The sequence below is a fragment of the Suricata suricatta genome, chromosome 6, assembly GCF_006229205.1.
Source record: "Suricata suricatta isolate VVHF042 chromosome 6, meerkat_22Aug2017_6uvM2_HiC, whole genome shotgun sequence".
Taxonomy (NCBI): domain Eukaryota; kingdom Metazoa; phylum Chordata; class Mammalia; order Carnivora; family Herpestidae; genus Suricata; species Suricata suricatta.
In genome coordinates, this window is record NC_043705.1 from 114,165,937 (window position 1) to 114,184,581 (window position 18,645).

The window sequence follows — 18,645 nt, forward strand, 5'->3', positions numbered from 1 at the left end:
ACTTTGGCTGAGGTAATGATCTCACAGTTTGTGGGTTTCAAACTCTGTGCTGACAGCTAGCTCAGAGCCCGGAGCCTGTCTTCAGATCCTGTGTCTCCCTCTTTCTCTGTCTGTCCCCTGCTCATGCTATCTGTCTGTCTGTCTGTCTCTCTCTCTCAAAAATAAATAAAACATTTAAAAATTAAAAAAAATAAAATAGAATGGCATTTCTTATGACAGTTGATATATAATAAATGATAATGTATAATCACCTTTCAAATTTTATGGGCTAAGCCAATGGGAATTTGTATGTTCTGTTCAGGATTTACACAGTTTGGTGAAGAAGGAGTTCCAAAATCTATTAAATGTGAAAGGAAAATTATTTCCTCTAATAATATTTGAGGAGGCACTAAGCTCTAGCTGCAGGCAAGTTCTAATTATTTTATATGTACTAGCTCATTTATTCCTCACAACATGACTAGGAAGGAGGAACTACTGTGTTGCCCATTTTACAAAGGCAATTTAAACACCGCAGTTCAGTGACTTCTCCTGTGGTCATTCACTAGGAAATGCAAAGCCAGACTCCAACCCAGACACTCGGATCCAGAAGCCTTTGCTAATCACCTGAGAAAGCTTTCCCAAGAATTCTGAATAAGAAGCAGTTTTAGTACCTGAGGTTCTTCTTATCCTAAAATAGATTTTGGGTAAAATTTCAAATGCTCTCCCTTTAGTTACCTATAAAGGTTTCAGAGAAAATTAACTTTAGATGGATGAACCAAAACATGTGTATTAGGAGAAAAGTTCTCTTGTCCATCAGTTACAGAAACCTTTAGTTTTCCACTCTTTCGGGGGGGAGGAGGGAAAGCCTTTAAAAGTGCTGAAGAATATTGGATATTCTCCCAACTCTGAGTAGTGATTTTGCTATTTTACAGACAATGTAGATGTTGGGATCAGTCTTTCTGTATTTCTGACATTTCTCAGAATGTCAACACATTTTTTCAAACTGAATTTATCAGTTAAATGTAGCCAAGAGATTTCGTTTATCTGAGTATCCTACAAAGAAGAAATAGTTTACCACTGTTTTTACAGATTGAGGTAAATCTGACATATTATTGACATATGCTATGGATTTAATTCAATACCATAGTACAGATGTGTGCTCTGATAAGTTTTTGTGAAATCTAGGCTAAGATAGAGTTGTTTCAATATTTATGGGGTTGAAAATGTAGAGTTAGCAAAGGAAGTATTTTAATTAAAACAATATTTTTCCTTATATGCTCAGAGTAAAATATAGGGGAATTCTTTTAAAGACTTACTATTGTTTCAGTATAATTGTTAGGTTTTTAGGCACATTTAAAGAGGTCTGGGGTTTTTTTCCCCCAGTTTTAAAAATCTATTAATTTTAGAACAATCAAAATTAAACCTCAGTAGTTCTTCTGATTTTCTTTCTTTCACCTAAATTTATGTGATGCTTTAAATTTAGCTTTTTTTTTTCATTGTATGGTTTAGGTATCCTGGAGATAACTTCAGTGGAAATCGGAGTTGTTGCCGTCAAAGCCATTAACAGCAACTATTATTTAGCCATGAACAAGAAGGGGAAACTCTATGGCTCAGTAAGTATTCTGCTTTAATTTTCCAAGTCCGCTGCAGTAAATCATTACCAGAGTTTTGGAATGTTTCCCTCAGACATTGGAGAGCTTTGTTACCATTCTATTGCTAGGAAATAGAGCCACAGTAGGCTGGTCACCAGAGTTTCAAGGGCTGGCAAAGTGGCTCTTGAAACTCTGTAATTTCCTCTGTTGTTCACCCATCAGTCTACCACACAAGCTGTTGCTGGCATTCGTCAGTCTGTGCTCTGAACTGTTAACGGGTCAGACTCTCACGGAAGCATCTGGTCAGATTGGCACGGGTGCTGCAGACAACTCGGAGAAGAATCATTGAAAACAAAGATCTTAAATTGAGTAGAAATCATATACTGTGTGTATTTTAGAGCTGAAGATAAAACAGAGGTTTGGTATTTTGTATTTTTTAAAAAATAAGATGGGAAGACAGATTAAGAAATTTGCCATTTGCAGGGTACCTGGGTGGCTCAGTTGGTTAAGTGTCCGATTTTGGCTCAGGTCATGATCTCATGGTTCGTGGGTTTGAGCCCCACATTGGGCTCTGTGCTGACAGCTCCAAACCTGGAGCCTGCTTCAGATTCTGTGTCTCCCTCTCTCTCTTCGCACTTCCCCTGATCACACTGTCTCTCTCTGTCTCTCAAAAATTAATAAAATGGTAAAAAGAAAAAGAAATTTACCATTTGTGTGCCAATCAACTCCATATTTTTATTTATCTAGATATCAGTCATTAATTCAGTGATAGAGCTGATATTCAGCCAATGCTTTGAGTACATATATCTCTGGTGTTTCACAGGAAGTATTAAGGACTGTCACTTCAAAATATGTGAATTGCCTTATTTTGTTGATTAGCATAAGGATAACTACAGTGCCTGCCTAGAGCTAGCAGGTCCCAAACCAGTATGCATCACAATCACTGGGAAGATGAAATCACATTTCTTGATTTTCTGATACACTAAAGCTGTGGTAAGGTCCAGGAATTTGTATTTCTTTTCCTTTTTTTTTTCCTTTGAGAGAGAGAGAGAGAGAGAGAGAGACCGCACACAAGCAGACAAACAGAGGAGAAGCAAAGGAAGAGGGAGAAAGAGAATCTCAAGCAGATTCCACACCCAATGCAGAGCATGATGCAGGGCTCAGTCCCATAAACCGTGAGATCATGACCTAGCTAAAATCAAGAGTCATACACTTAACTGACAGAGCCACCCAGGCACCTCAAAAAATGGATAATTCTTAAATGAACAGTGTATAAAAATATTTACTACTTCTCTCATTTCTCCACTTTTTTGTTCTGTCCAACATAGCTCACATACTGTGCCTATTCTACTCCTTGAACTCTAAGATGTGTGAATTATTTTGTCCCACCCTTATATCTAAAGTAGATGGCCACTGCTTTCTGGCATAGCATCCCCTGTTGGTTACCTGCAAGAGGATTCATTGGAAAATCTCTCTTACTGTGTTTATTGTTGACTATCTTCCCCCAATTTATTGTAAACTTAAATTGGGCAGGGTCTGCCTTGTCCTGCACTATATCCTCAGCACTCAGTCCTTCTAAAGCACAGAGTTATAAACACATAAACCTAACCACCTTTCCTAGCAGTTCCACCCATCATAGCCTGTACTTTCCACTTTCAGTCCATTTCAGAAAGTAGCCCATTTTCTAACCACAGTGCATTGTTTTTGCAATTTTTCATTACCATCAGGAAGAGTGAAATATGATGGCTTGCTCAAATTAAATGAAAAATCCACTCAAATTGAATGTCCCAGTCAGGGTGGACTAGGACTAGGAATTTTGCATTAGAGGGTATACCGTCAAAATTCAGGAGCACATACCTAATATAATTCTATACATCAGTGCAATGCTTATAAATTCCTATCATCTTTTTTCAGGTGATTTTCATTGACATCCTAAGCCTTTTTGAAAATATCAGGCCAACACCTAGAGTGATTAATTAAATATCTGTTTATGTTCTATTCTGTACTGAATATTTTCCTCTGTTCCCTTTTGGAAAATGTATGTCTCTCTTTTATTTACATTATTCCTTCTCTGAACAATTTATCTATGGTATTCTTGGTTTCCACCTGATTAACAACATTAAGTAAATTAGAAAACGGTATTTAAATAAAACAGGCTCTCATACAGCCTGATTTAAGGACCAAAGAAATTTACGAGGCATCCTGAGGAAGTTCAAAACCTTTCTTTAAACTACAAACCCTATTTTTGAGCTCTTGCTCTAGCCTAGACTTTTTTTTTAAGTTTAATATTGATGATTTGCCTAAATGCTATAAACACTTAGATTCCTACATCCCTCCTTCAAGGATTCTGATACATTTGAGCTAAAGTGTAAATATGAAAAAAAACCCAAAAAAACATTTGAGATTAGGAGTCTGCTACAGGTATTCCTCACTTTAAGAGACATTGCTCTATAAATTTATTCTGAGTAGACAAAAGAACTAAACATCCACTGCTCCTTTCTAGACACAGCTCTGTTTCAAATATAAAGTTATCTTGGGGCACCTGGAAGGTTCAGTCAGCTAAGTGTATTCAATTCTTTAAAAAAATTGTTTTTTAATGTTTATTTAATTTTGAAAGAGAGAGAGACAGAGTGTGAACAGGGGAGGGGCAGAGAAGGAGGGAGACACAGAATCTAAAGCAGGCTCTAATCTCTGAGCCGTCAGCACAGAGCCTGACTCAGGGCTCAAACCCACAGACTGCAAGATCATGACCTGAGTCGAAGTCGGTCGCTTAACCAAGTGAGCCACTCAGGTGCCCCTAAGCATACCCAATTCTTGATTTCAGCTCACGTTATGCTTTTGCAGCTTCACGGGTTTGAGCCCCACATCAGGCTCTGCACTGATGGCATGAAGCCTGCTTGGGATTCTCTCTCTCTTCCTCTCTCTCTGCCCCTCCTCAATTTGCACTCTGTCTCTCTCAAAATGAATAAATAAACTTTAAAAATTATAAATTAAAAGATAAAGTCATCTCAAAAACCTCAGTCCTCCTAGAGTCTCTAAACTGCCCCCCTTTATTAGAATGAATATAACTATGCATGTAAAAAAAATCATCTCTGCTTTGAAAGCCATATAGCTTTAGACAAACTAAGATGAATAAATGGGAAAAGAACAACATAGTTAGGACTTAAATTCCTTTCTAATTCGGAATTTTTGTCACATTAAAATCCTTACCTTAAATAATTTACCTTTCCCTCTTTCAACCAAATGAACCATTTGATGTTAGACTTCAATATTACTTTATAGAAGCACATTGGATAAATAAATTCCAGGAAACAAAGCTTAAATTGGAAATATGAATTCATAAAACACACCTGTTTGTGATGATTCGGATAATGTTCAAAATTAGGATCTAGTTCGCAGAAACCTGAATATTTAAATATACACAGATGCAGGAATTGAGAATTTAGTGACATTTTTTTTTAAATCCTGTAGTGAGAAAAACTGTTTAAACTGCCCGGTTGAGGCCAATTGCAGATGCCTGTAATACCCTTGGCTGGGACTGGAAAAGGTAGAACCAGAAGAGAAGCCTCAGTTCTTGGGCTTCTTACCTGCTCTGGTGTAGGTGAGGGAGGAGGGTGAGGTAGGGAAGCAGGGTGAGAGCCTGTGTAATGTCAGTTAATTTAATATCACTTCTGCTTAGTGGTGAGGTAAGGTACGTCCCCTACATTCGTAACTCCAGAGTGAGACACTGGATTTATGGAAGGAAGGAAACATCAATTCTTGTCCCAAAGAGTCCTTTAAAAACACATGGTCACTTGAAACAAAGCCCAAGGACTCTGACTATTGAGCGGAATTTCTGAGGATCAAAGTCTCAGGTTTACACAGTACATCCAGTGAGAGTCACTGTGTTTGTAATTTCTTTGATATGGTTATTCACAAAGCAAGGCATTTCAATGTCCTGGTTTTCAATCCTTCCTCAGAGTAAAATCTACCAAAATTCCAGGTTATGGAAAATTGTAAATAATTTACAAAATGGAGAAATCTAGTATTTTTAAGAAAGGAAGACATCCTCCACCCCTCCTTCGCCTCTTGGCTATCTAGAACTGTTATGATTTTCCTATAAGATCTGCTTTCTTACCAATGTGGATATATTTATTATATTTATATATTTATTATATTTATATATTTGTATATTTACAGGCACGGTTTGCAAACTTGAGAAACACAGGTTTTCCTGTAATACTATTTCTCCCATTAGACGGCATGGTTCTTATTCTGAAAAAAGTATTATAACACTATTGTTTATCATTGGCTCATCACAAATACCGTTAGTAGAATGCCTGCTCTTCACAATCATTCTAGGCACTTAAACCAGACCATGTTCAAAACATACCAGCTTTTTAAAGGGGCCCTAACATGTGTTTATGATGATCAATTAAAATGAATCATGAGCCCTCAAACACAGAATCTGCTTTGTGGTTATGAGTTTTACTCTTCTGTTGTTGACAACGTGCCTTAAGTGCACAACTGAGGTACAAATGGTATCAGCAAACAAAGCTCTTGAACTGGAGTGCTCTGGATGGTCTGTGTCAAATGGAATTAAGTGTCATCATCACAGAAATAAGAGATTTTGTTTTTCCCCTGCAGAAAGAATTTAACAATGACTGTAAGCTGAAGGAGAGGATAGAGGAAAATGGCTACAATACATATGCATCCTTTAACTGGCAGCACAATGGGAGGCAAATGTATGTGGCACTGAATGGAAAAGGAGCTCCCAGGAGAGGACAGAAAACACGAAGGAAAAACACCTCAGCTCATTTTCTTCCAATGGTGGTTCACTCCTAGAGGAAGGAATGTTTGTGGCTATCACAGAACCAAAGCCTCTTTCGCCAGGACTAGCTGGTATTCTTCATGAAGACAGTAGCTCAAAAGGCAAAGACACATTGCAGATGTCTGCTTGCTTGCAAGAAAGGAAGTCTTTGAAGGTTTTGTACTCACTGCTGACATAACGATGCTCTTTTAATTAGTTCTGTGTCATGCCTTATAATCGAGATGATAGGCAGATTAAATGGGATGGAAGTTATTCCTAAGTGAACAACACTGTGGCTAGGTTTTTGGTTACGTTTTTGTTTATGTTCTTGTTTTTGAACCTCTGAGATAGAACTTAAAGGACATGGAACAATCTGTGGAATGATCTTCGGGAAAGTTATTTATGGAATATGAACTCGTATCACAGACTTTCATTGCTCATTCAAGCCTAGTGATTCAATGAGCAGTAAGACACGCAAGCATTTACTGGAAAGCAATTGGGTCATATCATATGCACAACCAAAGGAGCTTTGGGCGTGGCATCATGGAAGAATTGGATAAGATTAAAAAAATGTAAACATGTTAGTGTAAAACTGTTCTAACAAAACAAATAGTATGGTATGCTTGTGCATTCTGCCTTCATCCCTTTCTGTTTCTTTCTAAGTTATTTATTTAATAGGATGTTAAATATCTTTTGGTGTTTTAAAGAGTACCCACAGCAGCTGCCCTCTGATTTACCTTTTCTTTCTCTGCAGCACACCCCATGCATGTCCATGACAAGTGGTTTTAAAACTTGGCAAACACTTCAAGACGAGGAGAGGAGGTAGGGAAGCAGGGTGAGGGCCCCGTGTAATATCAGTTAATTTAATATCACTTCTGCAAAAAGAAGAATCAACAGTAAACGTGACCGTGCTGGGGCATGGCTGGGGATGAGACCTATCTGCCGTCTTGTAAAAACAGCTCTCACTCCTAAGGCTTCCTTTCATACGAAATAGACCGGGAGGCCAAATTCTTTTCTCTCAGTATATCAATGGGGTCTCCAAAACCACAAAAAGGAAAATTGTTAAATAAGTTTAGTGGCCTAGCCTCATTATTCACTAGATTTTTTTTTTGCCATGCCTCCCAGTAGTCAGTGATGAAGACGCTGTGTGCTTATATAAGAACCCTTTTTCTGAGTCCCACAGAGCGCATCTCCCCCACAGGAATTATCTAGGAATTTGAAGTGCAACCCTTCCAGGGGCTTAAACTGAGCAAATAGATTGTGGTCTGTGTCTAATCACATATGGAGCCTGTTCCAGCTGTATGACCTAGTCATTACAAAACCAAATAAAACTTATTTTCTGTAAATTTAAAGAGCTTTGGAAGATTCCATAATGTAACCATATCAAAATTCATTTTGCTAGAGCAGGCATAGAAAAAATACGTAGGGATATACCAGTCAGCGTCACATTGTATTCCACTAAATAAATACATAAGCCTTATTTGCAGTGTCTGTAGTGATTTAAAAAAAAAGTGTAGAAAAATACTATTTGTTTTAAATACTTTAAGTCATAACTATAAGATTATATTGATGCTGCGGTTTTATCTTCATATTTTATTTTGAAAAGGTCTGTGTATTTTTATTGTTCAGACACAGGATTCTGGTACAAAGGAAAGACTCACTGAATGTGTCTTTACTAAAGTTTAACCTCTAGAAAGGCTGGTGTTGTGTGATCTTCTCTTATCACTTCATTGTGTTGTTACTCAACCAGCACTTCAGTTAACCTGTTACTTAAGAATTAGTTTTATTAAGACATTTTCCCATAAAGCAAAATCATAAAAGATTTCTTTTTTTTTTCATCCCTTAAAGTTGGAATTTCAAAAGGTATGCATTTGAGGCAAAGTATTCTGGCTTATGGCTAAAGTTGTATTTCATGGCATTTGGCTTCCACCTTGCTTCTTGACAAATCAGATTCTAAAAATGTTTAATTTTTGTGGTTGGGATCTGTATGTTAAAATGTAATTGGTAACTGAGTCTGAGAGCTATAATGTAATGCATTGCTATCAGAACTAGATTATCTTTGTTCTTTTATTTTAAAGTAATAATTGCACCTGACACATGAACACGGACCACCCAAAACCAAAACTAAACGTTTGGTGAGACAAATACAGTATTAGATGACTACACTAACAGCAAACAGGGCACAAACTGGATTTGTATTTCACATAGCCGTTTAGATTACCAAGGGGACTATGTGTAAACAGGCATCATTATTGTACTCGAAACACTAAAACAGCTTCTAGCAAAATGTATCAAAGCTTGCAGAAGCCAAAAATAGAAAACATCTCCCTCACCTCTCCCCCCACCCCGCCTCCATACACACACACACACACACACACACACACACACACACACACACACGAACAGAAACAGTGTGGTAAGGAGTAAGGAGATTCTCCTGCATTTGAAAATGGCATCTTTGCTTGATAACTGAGAAAGAATTCTGGTCTCCGTTGCAGCTGGATTGTGCTACTGGAGAAAAAGCAGTTCCAAACCAGAATACTATATGTTAGAAAAAAAAATCCTCATGATTTTGGAAGCTCAGCCTCTGTGGGAAGTGTGGCCCCTGGCCACAATGTCAAGGTGTGTCAGCCACAAATGTGTGTCCCCATCTGAGTGTTGGTTCGGAGAAGACTCCTCATAAAGACAGAGAATCCCTCCCGCCTCCTACCTCCCAAAACGCTGAACAGTGTATAGTATGTTACATTTAAATAAATCAATAAAAATGCTGGGAAAAGAAAACAGAAATAGTGTCCTTGTTTGTTCTATTAGCCTATACCTAACTATACCTGAAAATAAAGAGAAGCTCTAGTGTTCTATGCAATGGCAGGATGTGGTTAAGTGCCCCACAGTCCCAAACAACAACAAAAGAAAAACATCACTCAAACATTTGTGAAGTTTTCTTTAATGTTTTACATGTGTGAGTCAGCTATCCTTACTCTAATAACAACCAAATGCTTTGGATTTTTCCTAAGTATTCAGGTCCACCTAGTTTACACAGTGGATAAAGAAGGATGAATTGGAAACAAGGATGGCTTGTGAAACAATGAAAGACTTTTGGAGGAAAGCCAGGAGGCTTCAAAATCTGATTTCAAAGGGAGACAGGCCAACGAAGTTGGTTTGAGAAGTAGAGAGAGAAAAGTATATAATTATATAAGTTGTGTTCAGGGCCCAAGAAAGGGTGTGGACACTATCTAAATTGGTCAGCATCAATACTGCACAGTCCCAATAATTTGGATGCTGTTAATTCAGGATTTATGATTATTCCACAAAAATAACATTTTCCCTTTCCTTATCAGTGAAGGCGTTAGCTGGTCCAAACTTTGTTTAAAAAAGATAACTATAGGAAATGATGAAATACTTACAATAACTCATGCAGTAGAAGTAACCCATTTACATGCTAACAAATACCATGCTGAATAAGAATTCTTGTCTATTTCACTTGCCAGGACTTATGCAACTTAAACAAAGCCGTAAGGAAAAAAGGGGAGTATTTTGGAAAAATACTGGAAAGAAAAGGACAAGTCTGAGTTCCATTGGAACAGGGACATGAGCAACTAAGTTCTGCCTCCTCACAGGCACTCCTTTCCTCTTACTTCTGATTGGCTTCATTTGCTGGGCTACTCACTGATTTTCATCAATTTACATCTATCCAACTCTAAAACCCCAAATCTCTTTTTCTCAGGATCTCCAAGTGTAAACATCCTAGGTGTGACCAGTACTGGCCAGGTTTGGACAGTATCCCAACCTCTAGGGCAAACAGTCTGGCAAGGCATATGGACATGGGGACTGGTGGAATGTCACACATGACCACAGAGCTGCAAGGTGCGGATTTTGGCAGCCCGCACCACTGGAAGTAACGAAGAACAGTGTGCCACGGAAAGGGCAGAGGCAAACCCCAAAACAGTTCTTAGAAAAGATCAGTGAGATCTTTTAATCTTATATTTTTCACTAATTCTAATTAGCCTTCACCTAATTTGTTCAAATCAGAGACATCTCAGGACATTTTTCCTTTATGCATCTTTTATAATGGAAAGATTGTATTGTTTTACTTTGTTCAAACACCAAGAGAAGGACCCAGAATGTAGCCAGGATCACTGTAATTCTGAAAACTTTATGGAATAATAACTGGGATGAATGAAAATTTTCACTAAATCAAAAGGTAATTCTCCTACTCAATATCAGCCTTTATCATAACAAGAAGAAAAGTATTTCTTTAGCTCAGGAGCATGTACTAGTATTTTTAAGTATATCAACATGTTGAAAAAATCTGCAACTCAAATATCATTCATTTTTTAAAATATAGAATAAAAAAGGAAAGAAAAATAAAAAACCTGCTTTATGCCTTTACTATGTCTTTTATATATTCACTACAGGCCAAAAGAAAAACCTTATAACACGCATTTCTCTCTTTTGCTGATTAGAATAAAACGCAAAATGTCCTTGCAAAGGACTAATCTACTGAAAAACACCTTTACAAACACTATGTATTCGTTAACGTGGAATAATCATGATCAAGCTAATGAGATCAAAGGACCTGGTCTCCTTCCTAAGTGGCTAATAATGAATATTTCCATGTGGCTGCTCTGTGATAGCAACTAAAGGCAACAATTCCACACTCAAAGAGAAAAGCCACATGTCAACCATATATGCATGTGGCACATATTATCTTACACATTTTTATTATCCCCCACAAAAGAGCCATGTTCATTTCTTCATACAGGCAATTGCATCCTCTGGAGATGAGCACAGCAAATGAAGAATCAAAACATCCCGTGTTCCTCATTACAACTGTAAATTGAACATGTGCCTTTGTACAACGTAGGCAGTGACCCCTGCTATAGAATAACCAACTACAGAGAGGCCTTAACCCTCTTAAAGTTTGTTTTTAATTACCTTACACACATCTAAATGACTAAATAATCTTATAATTTTCTAAATTAGCTATCATTTCTGTGCTCAATTTAAGCTGCTGACAATGCAAATATTCCCAGGTCTTTCAAGGAGCAGTAAATTAAAATCAGGGTTTCATACGTATTTAAAAAAAAGACTGCTCTTTATGGTTGCAGGAGACATTCAGGTGAGAGGTAACTTATCAATTCAACATTAAAAATGTTTTAACATCTGCTATTTAAATACCAGACTTTTTACAAAATCCATTTTCTTCAGCGACATGATCAATACATTCAGACATTAATAGCATTTAAGCCAATATCTATAAAATTGCTATAAGAAAATCTGATTTTAGGGAGTTTTGCAACTAATAAAACACTGAAAATTGGTATTGCAAATAAGCAGAAATACAAAGAGTACCTTACTTGCTTTCCTAATAAATTGGTATTAAATGTAAAATGCTTTGTATAATGGAAGCTTTACCCTCGTGCAGGAAACAAATGAAATTTAATAAGACTTTTTAAGTCAGATTACATAATGTTCCTTCTCGTCCTAACCCAGGAAAGTTTTGCATTCTATCCCCTAAAATCTCCTAAGAAACAGTCAAATCCCCACATTTCAACCCCAACATTTTCTCTTTTTCCTCATTTTTAACTCCAGGTGATATCAAATAGCTATGTGAAATATACTTCCTTATTAGACTCATAAGAAACAGACTTTATTTAGACCTATACCTACCTTCAGCTGCTTCAAACAAGTAAAGACTCCACAGTAATGTTAGTAGAGACTGTTGGAGGCCTCTACTACTAATTGTTAACATTCTCCTTTCTGATCACTATTGTTTCTATTTCTCTCTATGGTTATAAATATTCCCTAGTGATAAAAATTAGTGGTTCCTAATCATTTAAATCATTCATCTCTGCTTTCAGGAAGAAAAACAATTCAAACATAGCACCTACTAGGGGTTGTAGTCCTAACCACCAGTATTTTAGGATGTAGTCTTATCAAACAGATGGGTGATGGGTCCTGAGGGCACGTGTGTTGAGCACTGGGTGTTCTATGTTAAGTCATGAATCACTAACACTAGAGTGGACCCCTCGCCTAGCATGAGTTGTGTCCTGATAAAAACAGGAAACGTGGACACAAACGAGCACTCAGGGAGAATCCCGTATGAACACGAAGACAGAGCCTGGGAGAGGAGTCTAGGAGCCAGGCAACACCAAGAGTCACCAGCAAACCACCACAAGCTCTTCATTCTCACAGACCTTAGAAGGAGCCAACCCTCCCAATACCTCGATTTCAGATTTCTAGCATTCAGCCAAGTAAGACAATGAAATTCTGTTGTTTAATCCACCAAGTTTGTAGCACCTTGTTACGGTAGCTCTAGGAAACTAATACAGTCCACAACTTAAGACCCACAGAAATCACAGTTAGGAGGATGTCTGACACATTGGGAATCATATTGCTTTCATGTCAGTACACAGAATTGTTTGACACCAAGCTTCATATCAAACAACCTTAACACACTCCTCAGCCATGTCCCTGCAAAGTCCAATGTAGAGTTTTGCTCAATAAATCTATACTTATGCCACTGATTTTTGGACTGTCCCCACAATCATATCATACTTTCCCCACAAATTTTGTGGTCTGCTCAATAACCCCAAATATGACAGATTCAAAAAACTACACTTGACCAATGTCTCAATATGCTAGTTAGATGAATTTGATATAACCAGAAATTTTAGTAAGAAACAGACCTACTTTGGGGAGCTCTAATTTTTTTAAATCTTAACCTTCATTGTTTACTAGAGGAATAACAAAAATCAAATTAGTACATACAAATATAAATCTATAGATGGTAGACTCCGTTAATTTCTGGTAATTTATGACAATTTTGAATTAACGTCTCAGTTATTTTATGCAAAATATTTACAATGAGACTATAAAGGAGACATGACTATAACATAATGGAATTGGCTAACATATCAAAATGTATACATCTCACGACTATTGCTCACTTCAGAGGATATTAGGAGACCATGTTTATAATAGTCTTCATCCTAGAAATCAAATGTCCTCAGCTCCTGCCTCCTTTCAAAGCAGTGATTTGACAACAGAGAATTTCTGTTCCATCCTATCCATAGTGGTTTATTCCAGAGATAGTGCTCACACTCATTTACGGTCCTTCCTTCCATCTTTTTAATCTTAATTTCCCCAGCAGGATGACACAATTAGCTTTTGAATCCAAATACATTAGTGAACTGGTTCCTATGATCCTACTGTTAAGCAACCATGAGATGGGTGGCTAATAAGGGCCCTCTTTAAAAACTTTAGTAAATCCATCCAGAACCAAAATTGTATAAAACAATGAAATGCTCATGTTATGGACCCAAAAACTACAAGGATCTTCTGTAAATATAGTCACATTTGCCAAACCGTTTCTCCTAATTTGTATATTCCTCCTCCTTTGATCATTTACCATCTGAACTTCCATCTTCTTTGTACCACTAGTAATCAAATAAGCAAGAAGCTAGCAGGCCTTCAACAAAACAGACATCTGTGAGGGAAATAAAACAAGCCCAGGGTAATCCAAGGCTGAGTCAGTGCTGCATTTAACCACAAGAGAACTCAACATTCAAAATATCACAGTTTGGTTCTGGAGCACAATATAATCCCATCACTGGAAAACTTGTCTGAGATTTGTTTCCTGTATCAAATGCAGTAAATTAGCTGAAAGGTTGAGCTCCATCATGCGGCTTTGCCCCCTAATTTTATAAATGATAAGACAGGTTCATTTTCCTTACCAGGGCTTCATGCTAGGTAATGAGTGCAGGTCTCCTGATGCCAAAATCACTCTTCCTTCCATTGTATGGGCACTTTGCCAATAAACAAATAAATACATACAAACATACATACATACCACACCATTTACAGCCCAATGTTTTGTTTTGTTTCAATGTACTTTTAAGGATAATGAAGTTGTTTCCTCTAGTAACACATCTCCCTTTCTGATGCTTTTTTGAGAGGAATAGAATATATTTTTGAATAGTATATACTTTTTAATGTTTATCTTTGAGAGAAAGAGAGAGAGAAGGCGGGGGGGAGGGGAAACACACCTGAGCAGTGAAGGGGCAGAGAGAGACACAGAATCCAAAGCAGGCTCCAAGGCTCTGAACTGTCAGCACAGAGTCCATGTGGGGCTCGAACTCATGGATTGCGAGGTCATGACCTGAGCCCAAATCAGATGCTTAACCAGTTGAGCCACCCAGGCACCGCAGAGAGATACAATTTTTAATCTTAGCTCTGCCACTTTGTAGCAGGGTAAACTTTATAAAGTTACCCCATTTACCATACAAATGAACGAGCAAAAAAACCTGAATAATAATTCCTAATATTGGAAAATACCATATTTGTTAACTGTTCTGTGCAATGACTAGCAAGCAATAAGTGCTCAACACATGCTGATTTTCTGCCCTCTCACTGGTCAATTGTTAAAATTTAGGAAACATGTACTAATGTGCTAAAATAATGACTGGGTCAAAATCTCCACATTTACTCAAGAGACTACTTCAATACATGAATTTCAGGTTTAACTTGTAGTTTTTCTTGTTTGACCATTGAGCAAATCATCACTTCTGCAGCACTGTTGATTACTGGGCTCTGGGCCAGCTCGGGAGGAGCTACGGTGGCTATGAAACACAATTTTCTCACCTGAAAGAAACGGGCTTTCTGAGGCACTGGAATGAAGGAGGCACAGATAATATGAAAAGAACACAAGCATGGACATAACTTTCTTCAGATATAGAGGTGACAGTGTGGAAAGTTTGGTTTGAGAACCAAGAGGGATCGATGTTTTAAAATATTCACATGGAAGGAAGAATAAACACAATGAGCACAGGGTTTCTAGAGAAATTCTAGAGGTTTCATAGTTTAGCAACGCTTTACCCATTTCAGCCCCCCCATTAGCACAAAGCCTCACTATCATAGAAAGTGCAAGTGATAACCATTCAGCCCACAGTAAATAGGGGGTACAAAAACACACAAAGATATTCTTCATATTCTCCACTGTGTGGCCAGCTCCCTTCTGTTACATTGTTCATCCTTTTGCAGATAAATTGGGAAAGGAAGGAAAATATGCCTATCTACCACCTTTGTTTCCCAGCTTTTAGAACCCTAAATACTAATGGGGGGTACATGGCCCAAATCACCTTTGCAGGACCTAGGCACTCACTGCCTAGGTGCTAAAGGCAAGTTGCATGCTCCTCCTGCCACCTGCTGTGACAGTCACCTCCAAAGCATATTGTCAGGCAGAAAAGCCTTGTCCCCTTGCTCAGTTGGGAATAAGCTCATCCCTTATTTGACTTCTCATCCCCGTGGGATCAGTTGAGACATCTGTTGTGACTTCATCTCAGATCAACTTTTTTTCCCTCTGCCCAGAGGTGTTTACTTCACCTCTCACAGGTGTTTGTTCAAGAGTACTCCCCTATAAACTTCCTACATGCAAACCTCCATCACAGAGTCTGTTTCTTTTGGAACTAGATCTAAGACAGCCTAAGGGTAATTTGTTTGTTTTTAAGGTAGGGACTATTTGATAAAACTACAGCAAAATAACTACCCCTTCTTCTGAATGATGGTGCCTCAGTTTTAACTTAAATAACATGTGAGTTGAGTAAGTCCACCAGAGAAACCTAAGGATACACAGCACTTCCTAGGAATAAATTGATGCAAGAAGTGGGAATTTTTAGGACTAGCATGGAGAGAGCCAATAGGATAAGAGATTGAGAATGGGTTTACCAATCCAGCTGCAGGATATGAACTAGAGGCCAATGGGCAATAAGCTAAGTGCAAAATCATGCAAACACAAAATGGCAATTGTCTAAAAATCTTTCCTTTTTATTTTTTGGAAGAACCAGCAGAGAGAGCCTATGATAGATGCGGTTCTACTGTGGAAAACCTAAGAATTAAAAAAGTATACTTGGGCATTTTAATCTTTTTTTAATGTTTATTTAGAGCAAGAGAGAATGTGAGTGGGGTGGGGGGGCAGGGAGGTGGGCAGGTGTGGAAATACAGAGAGAGAGAGAGACAAAGAGAGAGAGAGAGAGAGAAATAGAGAGACAGAATCTGAAGCAGGCTCCAGGCTCCCAGCTGTCAACACAGAGCCTGACATGGGATCAAACCCATGAACTGTAAGATCATGACCTGAGCCAAAGTCAGATGCTTAACTGACTAAGCCACCCAGGTGCCCCAAAAGTATATACTCAATTATTTTAAAAGCAATATTCCTAAATGGTTCTTTACAGGAAAAAATCAGTATAAAATGAGATATGTGTAGGTATATAAATTTCACTGTAAGGGAGTTTATTTCAGTTTACCACGAGTCCAGAAAGCCAAGCATACTATTCTCAAAACTATGAAAAGTTCCAGGGCAGCCCCTCCAAACAGTTTCTGGAACCTAAGTATTTGTATTTTGCTAAAGAAAATCACTGATAACAATTTGCTATTATTTTTTCCCCACCATACTATGTTGAAATTCCATTACGGAGAGCCTCAGACATCATTATCCAGGACAATTCCCTATTATTATGTTGGAAATGGAACTTAATTTTAGGTTTTCAATTCCAAGTCTTAGGCGGGAACTAAATGTCACAGAACAAAATGTCACGCAATGAGATCGGATACTAAAATATGTGACAATAACCAGATGTTTCCCTAACAATTACCACATAGCAAAGGCCAGTCAAAGAAATGAGGTACAGTTTTTCTCAAGTCAGAGGGCCTCCACATTGTTGTGCGGTATGCTGGTATTTGCCAGTTTATATTCTGGTGAGCACACCCTAGATGCTTCTGAAGAAATACAGAATACAAAATATGATTATTTCTATGAAAGACATTTTAGAGAAATTACTCAAAGAATTCTCAAACAGGGCAACTGTATGAACAACAACATCCAGGTTTTCATTAAAATATGAAGTAGACAGGAATAGGTCCTCAGTCATTCGACTAAAATCCTCATCATCATCATCCCTGCCCTAACACCCTCCCGCTAACTGCTTCACCGTTTGTGAGGCAGGAGAAGAGGCAAAAAGAAATAGGATTTAGGAGACAGATGTTCAGGTCAGAGATGAAGAAGCAAAAATAGAGCTGACCACAGAAGAAGAACAAACTGCCCTCCACCTTGGATATTACTTATAACCAGATCTCTGAATCTCAGGCCTTGGACTGGTTCTTCAACATTAACCAAAAACTGCAAGTTTTAGGGAGCAAGTGACTTGTTTTTAGGACTCATATCCCTTTAGCCTCTTGATATACAGTTTTAACACTGTGGTAAAATGATGGCCAGTAGTGAAATCAAAGATGAAAAGCAGAAACATTCTTGAAGCCCAATAGAGATAGACACCCCACCTTCCATGAGAGAAGGGTAAATATTAGTTTAATGAATTTATCAGTTTAATGGATTTAAAATATTTCAATAACCCAAGTCAGAAATAGGATATAGGGAATAAGCAGCCTTCTGATATAAAAACAAATTTAGGTTAAAACAAATCTTGGAGATAGTCATGTGTTATAACAATTTGATCCAAGAAAACATAAAATATATTTAATTCACCTTACATGTGCAGTGTTTCTTTTCTGTAGTTTCTAAAGTATTATATGACCTAGTATATTTGTATTAACATGTATAAGTTTAACACATGATAGGACAACAATTTTGGAAGTATTTAAGTTCTAAAATGTATCCTTGAACCTTTTCAAAACCTTCACCCCTCATTATATCTGAGAAAGATCTCCCTGAGCAGCTAAAACACAATATACAATACACTGGGTTTTTAAAAATGCTCTGAGTTTGTTAATAAATCTTAAAATATAAAGGTATATAGTGTCCCTCTTTTTCCACTTTCACAAAAATAATGAGGTCTTTATGCTCGTTAGTGCTGTCTTCAGCAGCGTTGGTTATGCAAAATACAAGACAACAGGCAGCTCCATCAATCTGAAGAGAAAAAGACCAACATCTTTCTCTCTATGATTTAGTGCAAGTCTTAACTTGGTATATGTGTTTTAATTGCTGCCTAGCATTCCATTTTATGAAAATAACATCATTCATTTATTCATCTGTCCTCAAATGGATGAATGTATAGTTTGTTTCTAAATCTTTGTAGCCACTGATGCAGTAAACCGTCTCATACAAGTCCTTTTGTGTACAAGGTCAAACGGCCTCTTCAGCGTGTAGTTAGAGATGGACTCTAGGGTTTTATCACCTTTCAACTTTCCCATATATTGTCAAGTTTCTCTCCAAAAGAAAAAAATTAATTTAAAAATGGTTTGTGTTTTCACATGATTTTAAAGAAATTCTTC

At 37.6% G+C, this 18,645-nt stretch overlaps 1 protein-coding gene across 1 annotated transcript in view; it reads left to right on the forward strand.

Annotated features, from left to right (window-relative positions):
- The window catches only part of FGF10 (fibroblast growth factor 10), an 84,757-nt gene extending 75,610 nt beyond the window's left edge, over nucleotides 1-9,147 (forward strand). Inside the window, exons 2-5 of the mRNA XM_029940918.1 lie at nucleotides 1,489-1,592; nucleotides 6,198-6,940; nucleotides 7,115-7,182; nucleotides 8,859-9,147. Of these exons, the coding sequence (XP_029796778.1) occupies nucleotides 1,489-1,592; nucleotides 6,198-6,395 (302 nt within the window). The 3' untranslated portion in view covers nucleotides 6,396-6,940; nucleotides 7,115-7,182; nucleotides 8,859-9,147. The remainder of the gene's footprint in view (nucleotides 1-1,488; nucleotides 1,593-6,197; nucleotides 6,941-7,114; nucleotides 7,183-8,858) is intronic.
- The last annotated feature ends 9,498 nt before the right edge of the window (nucleotides 9,148-18,645 follow it).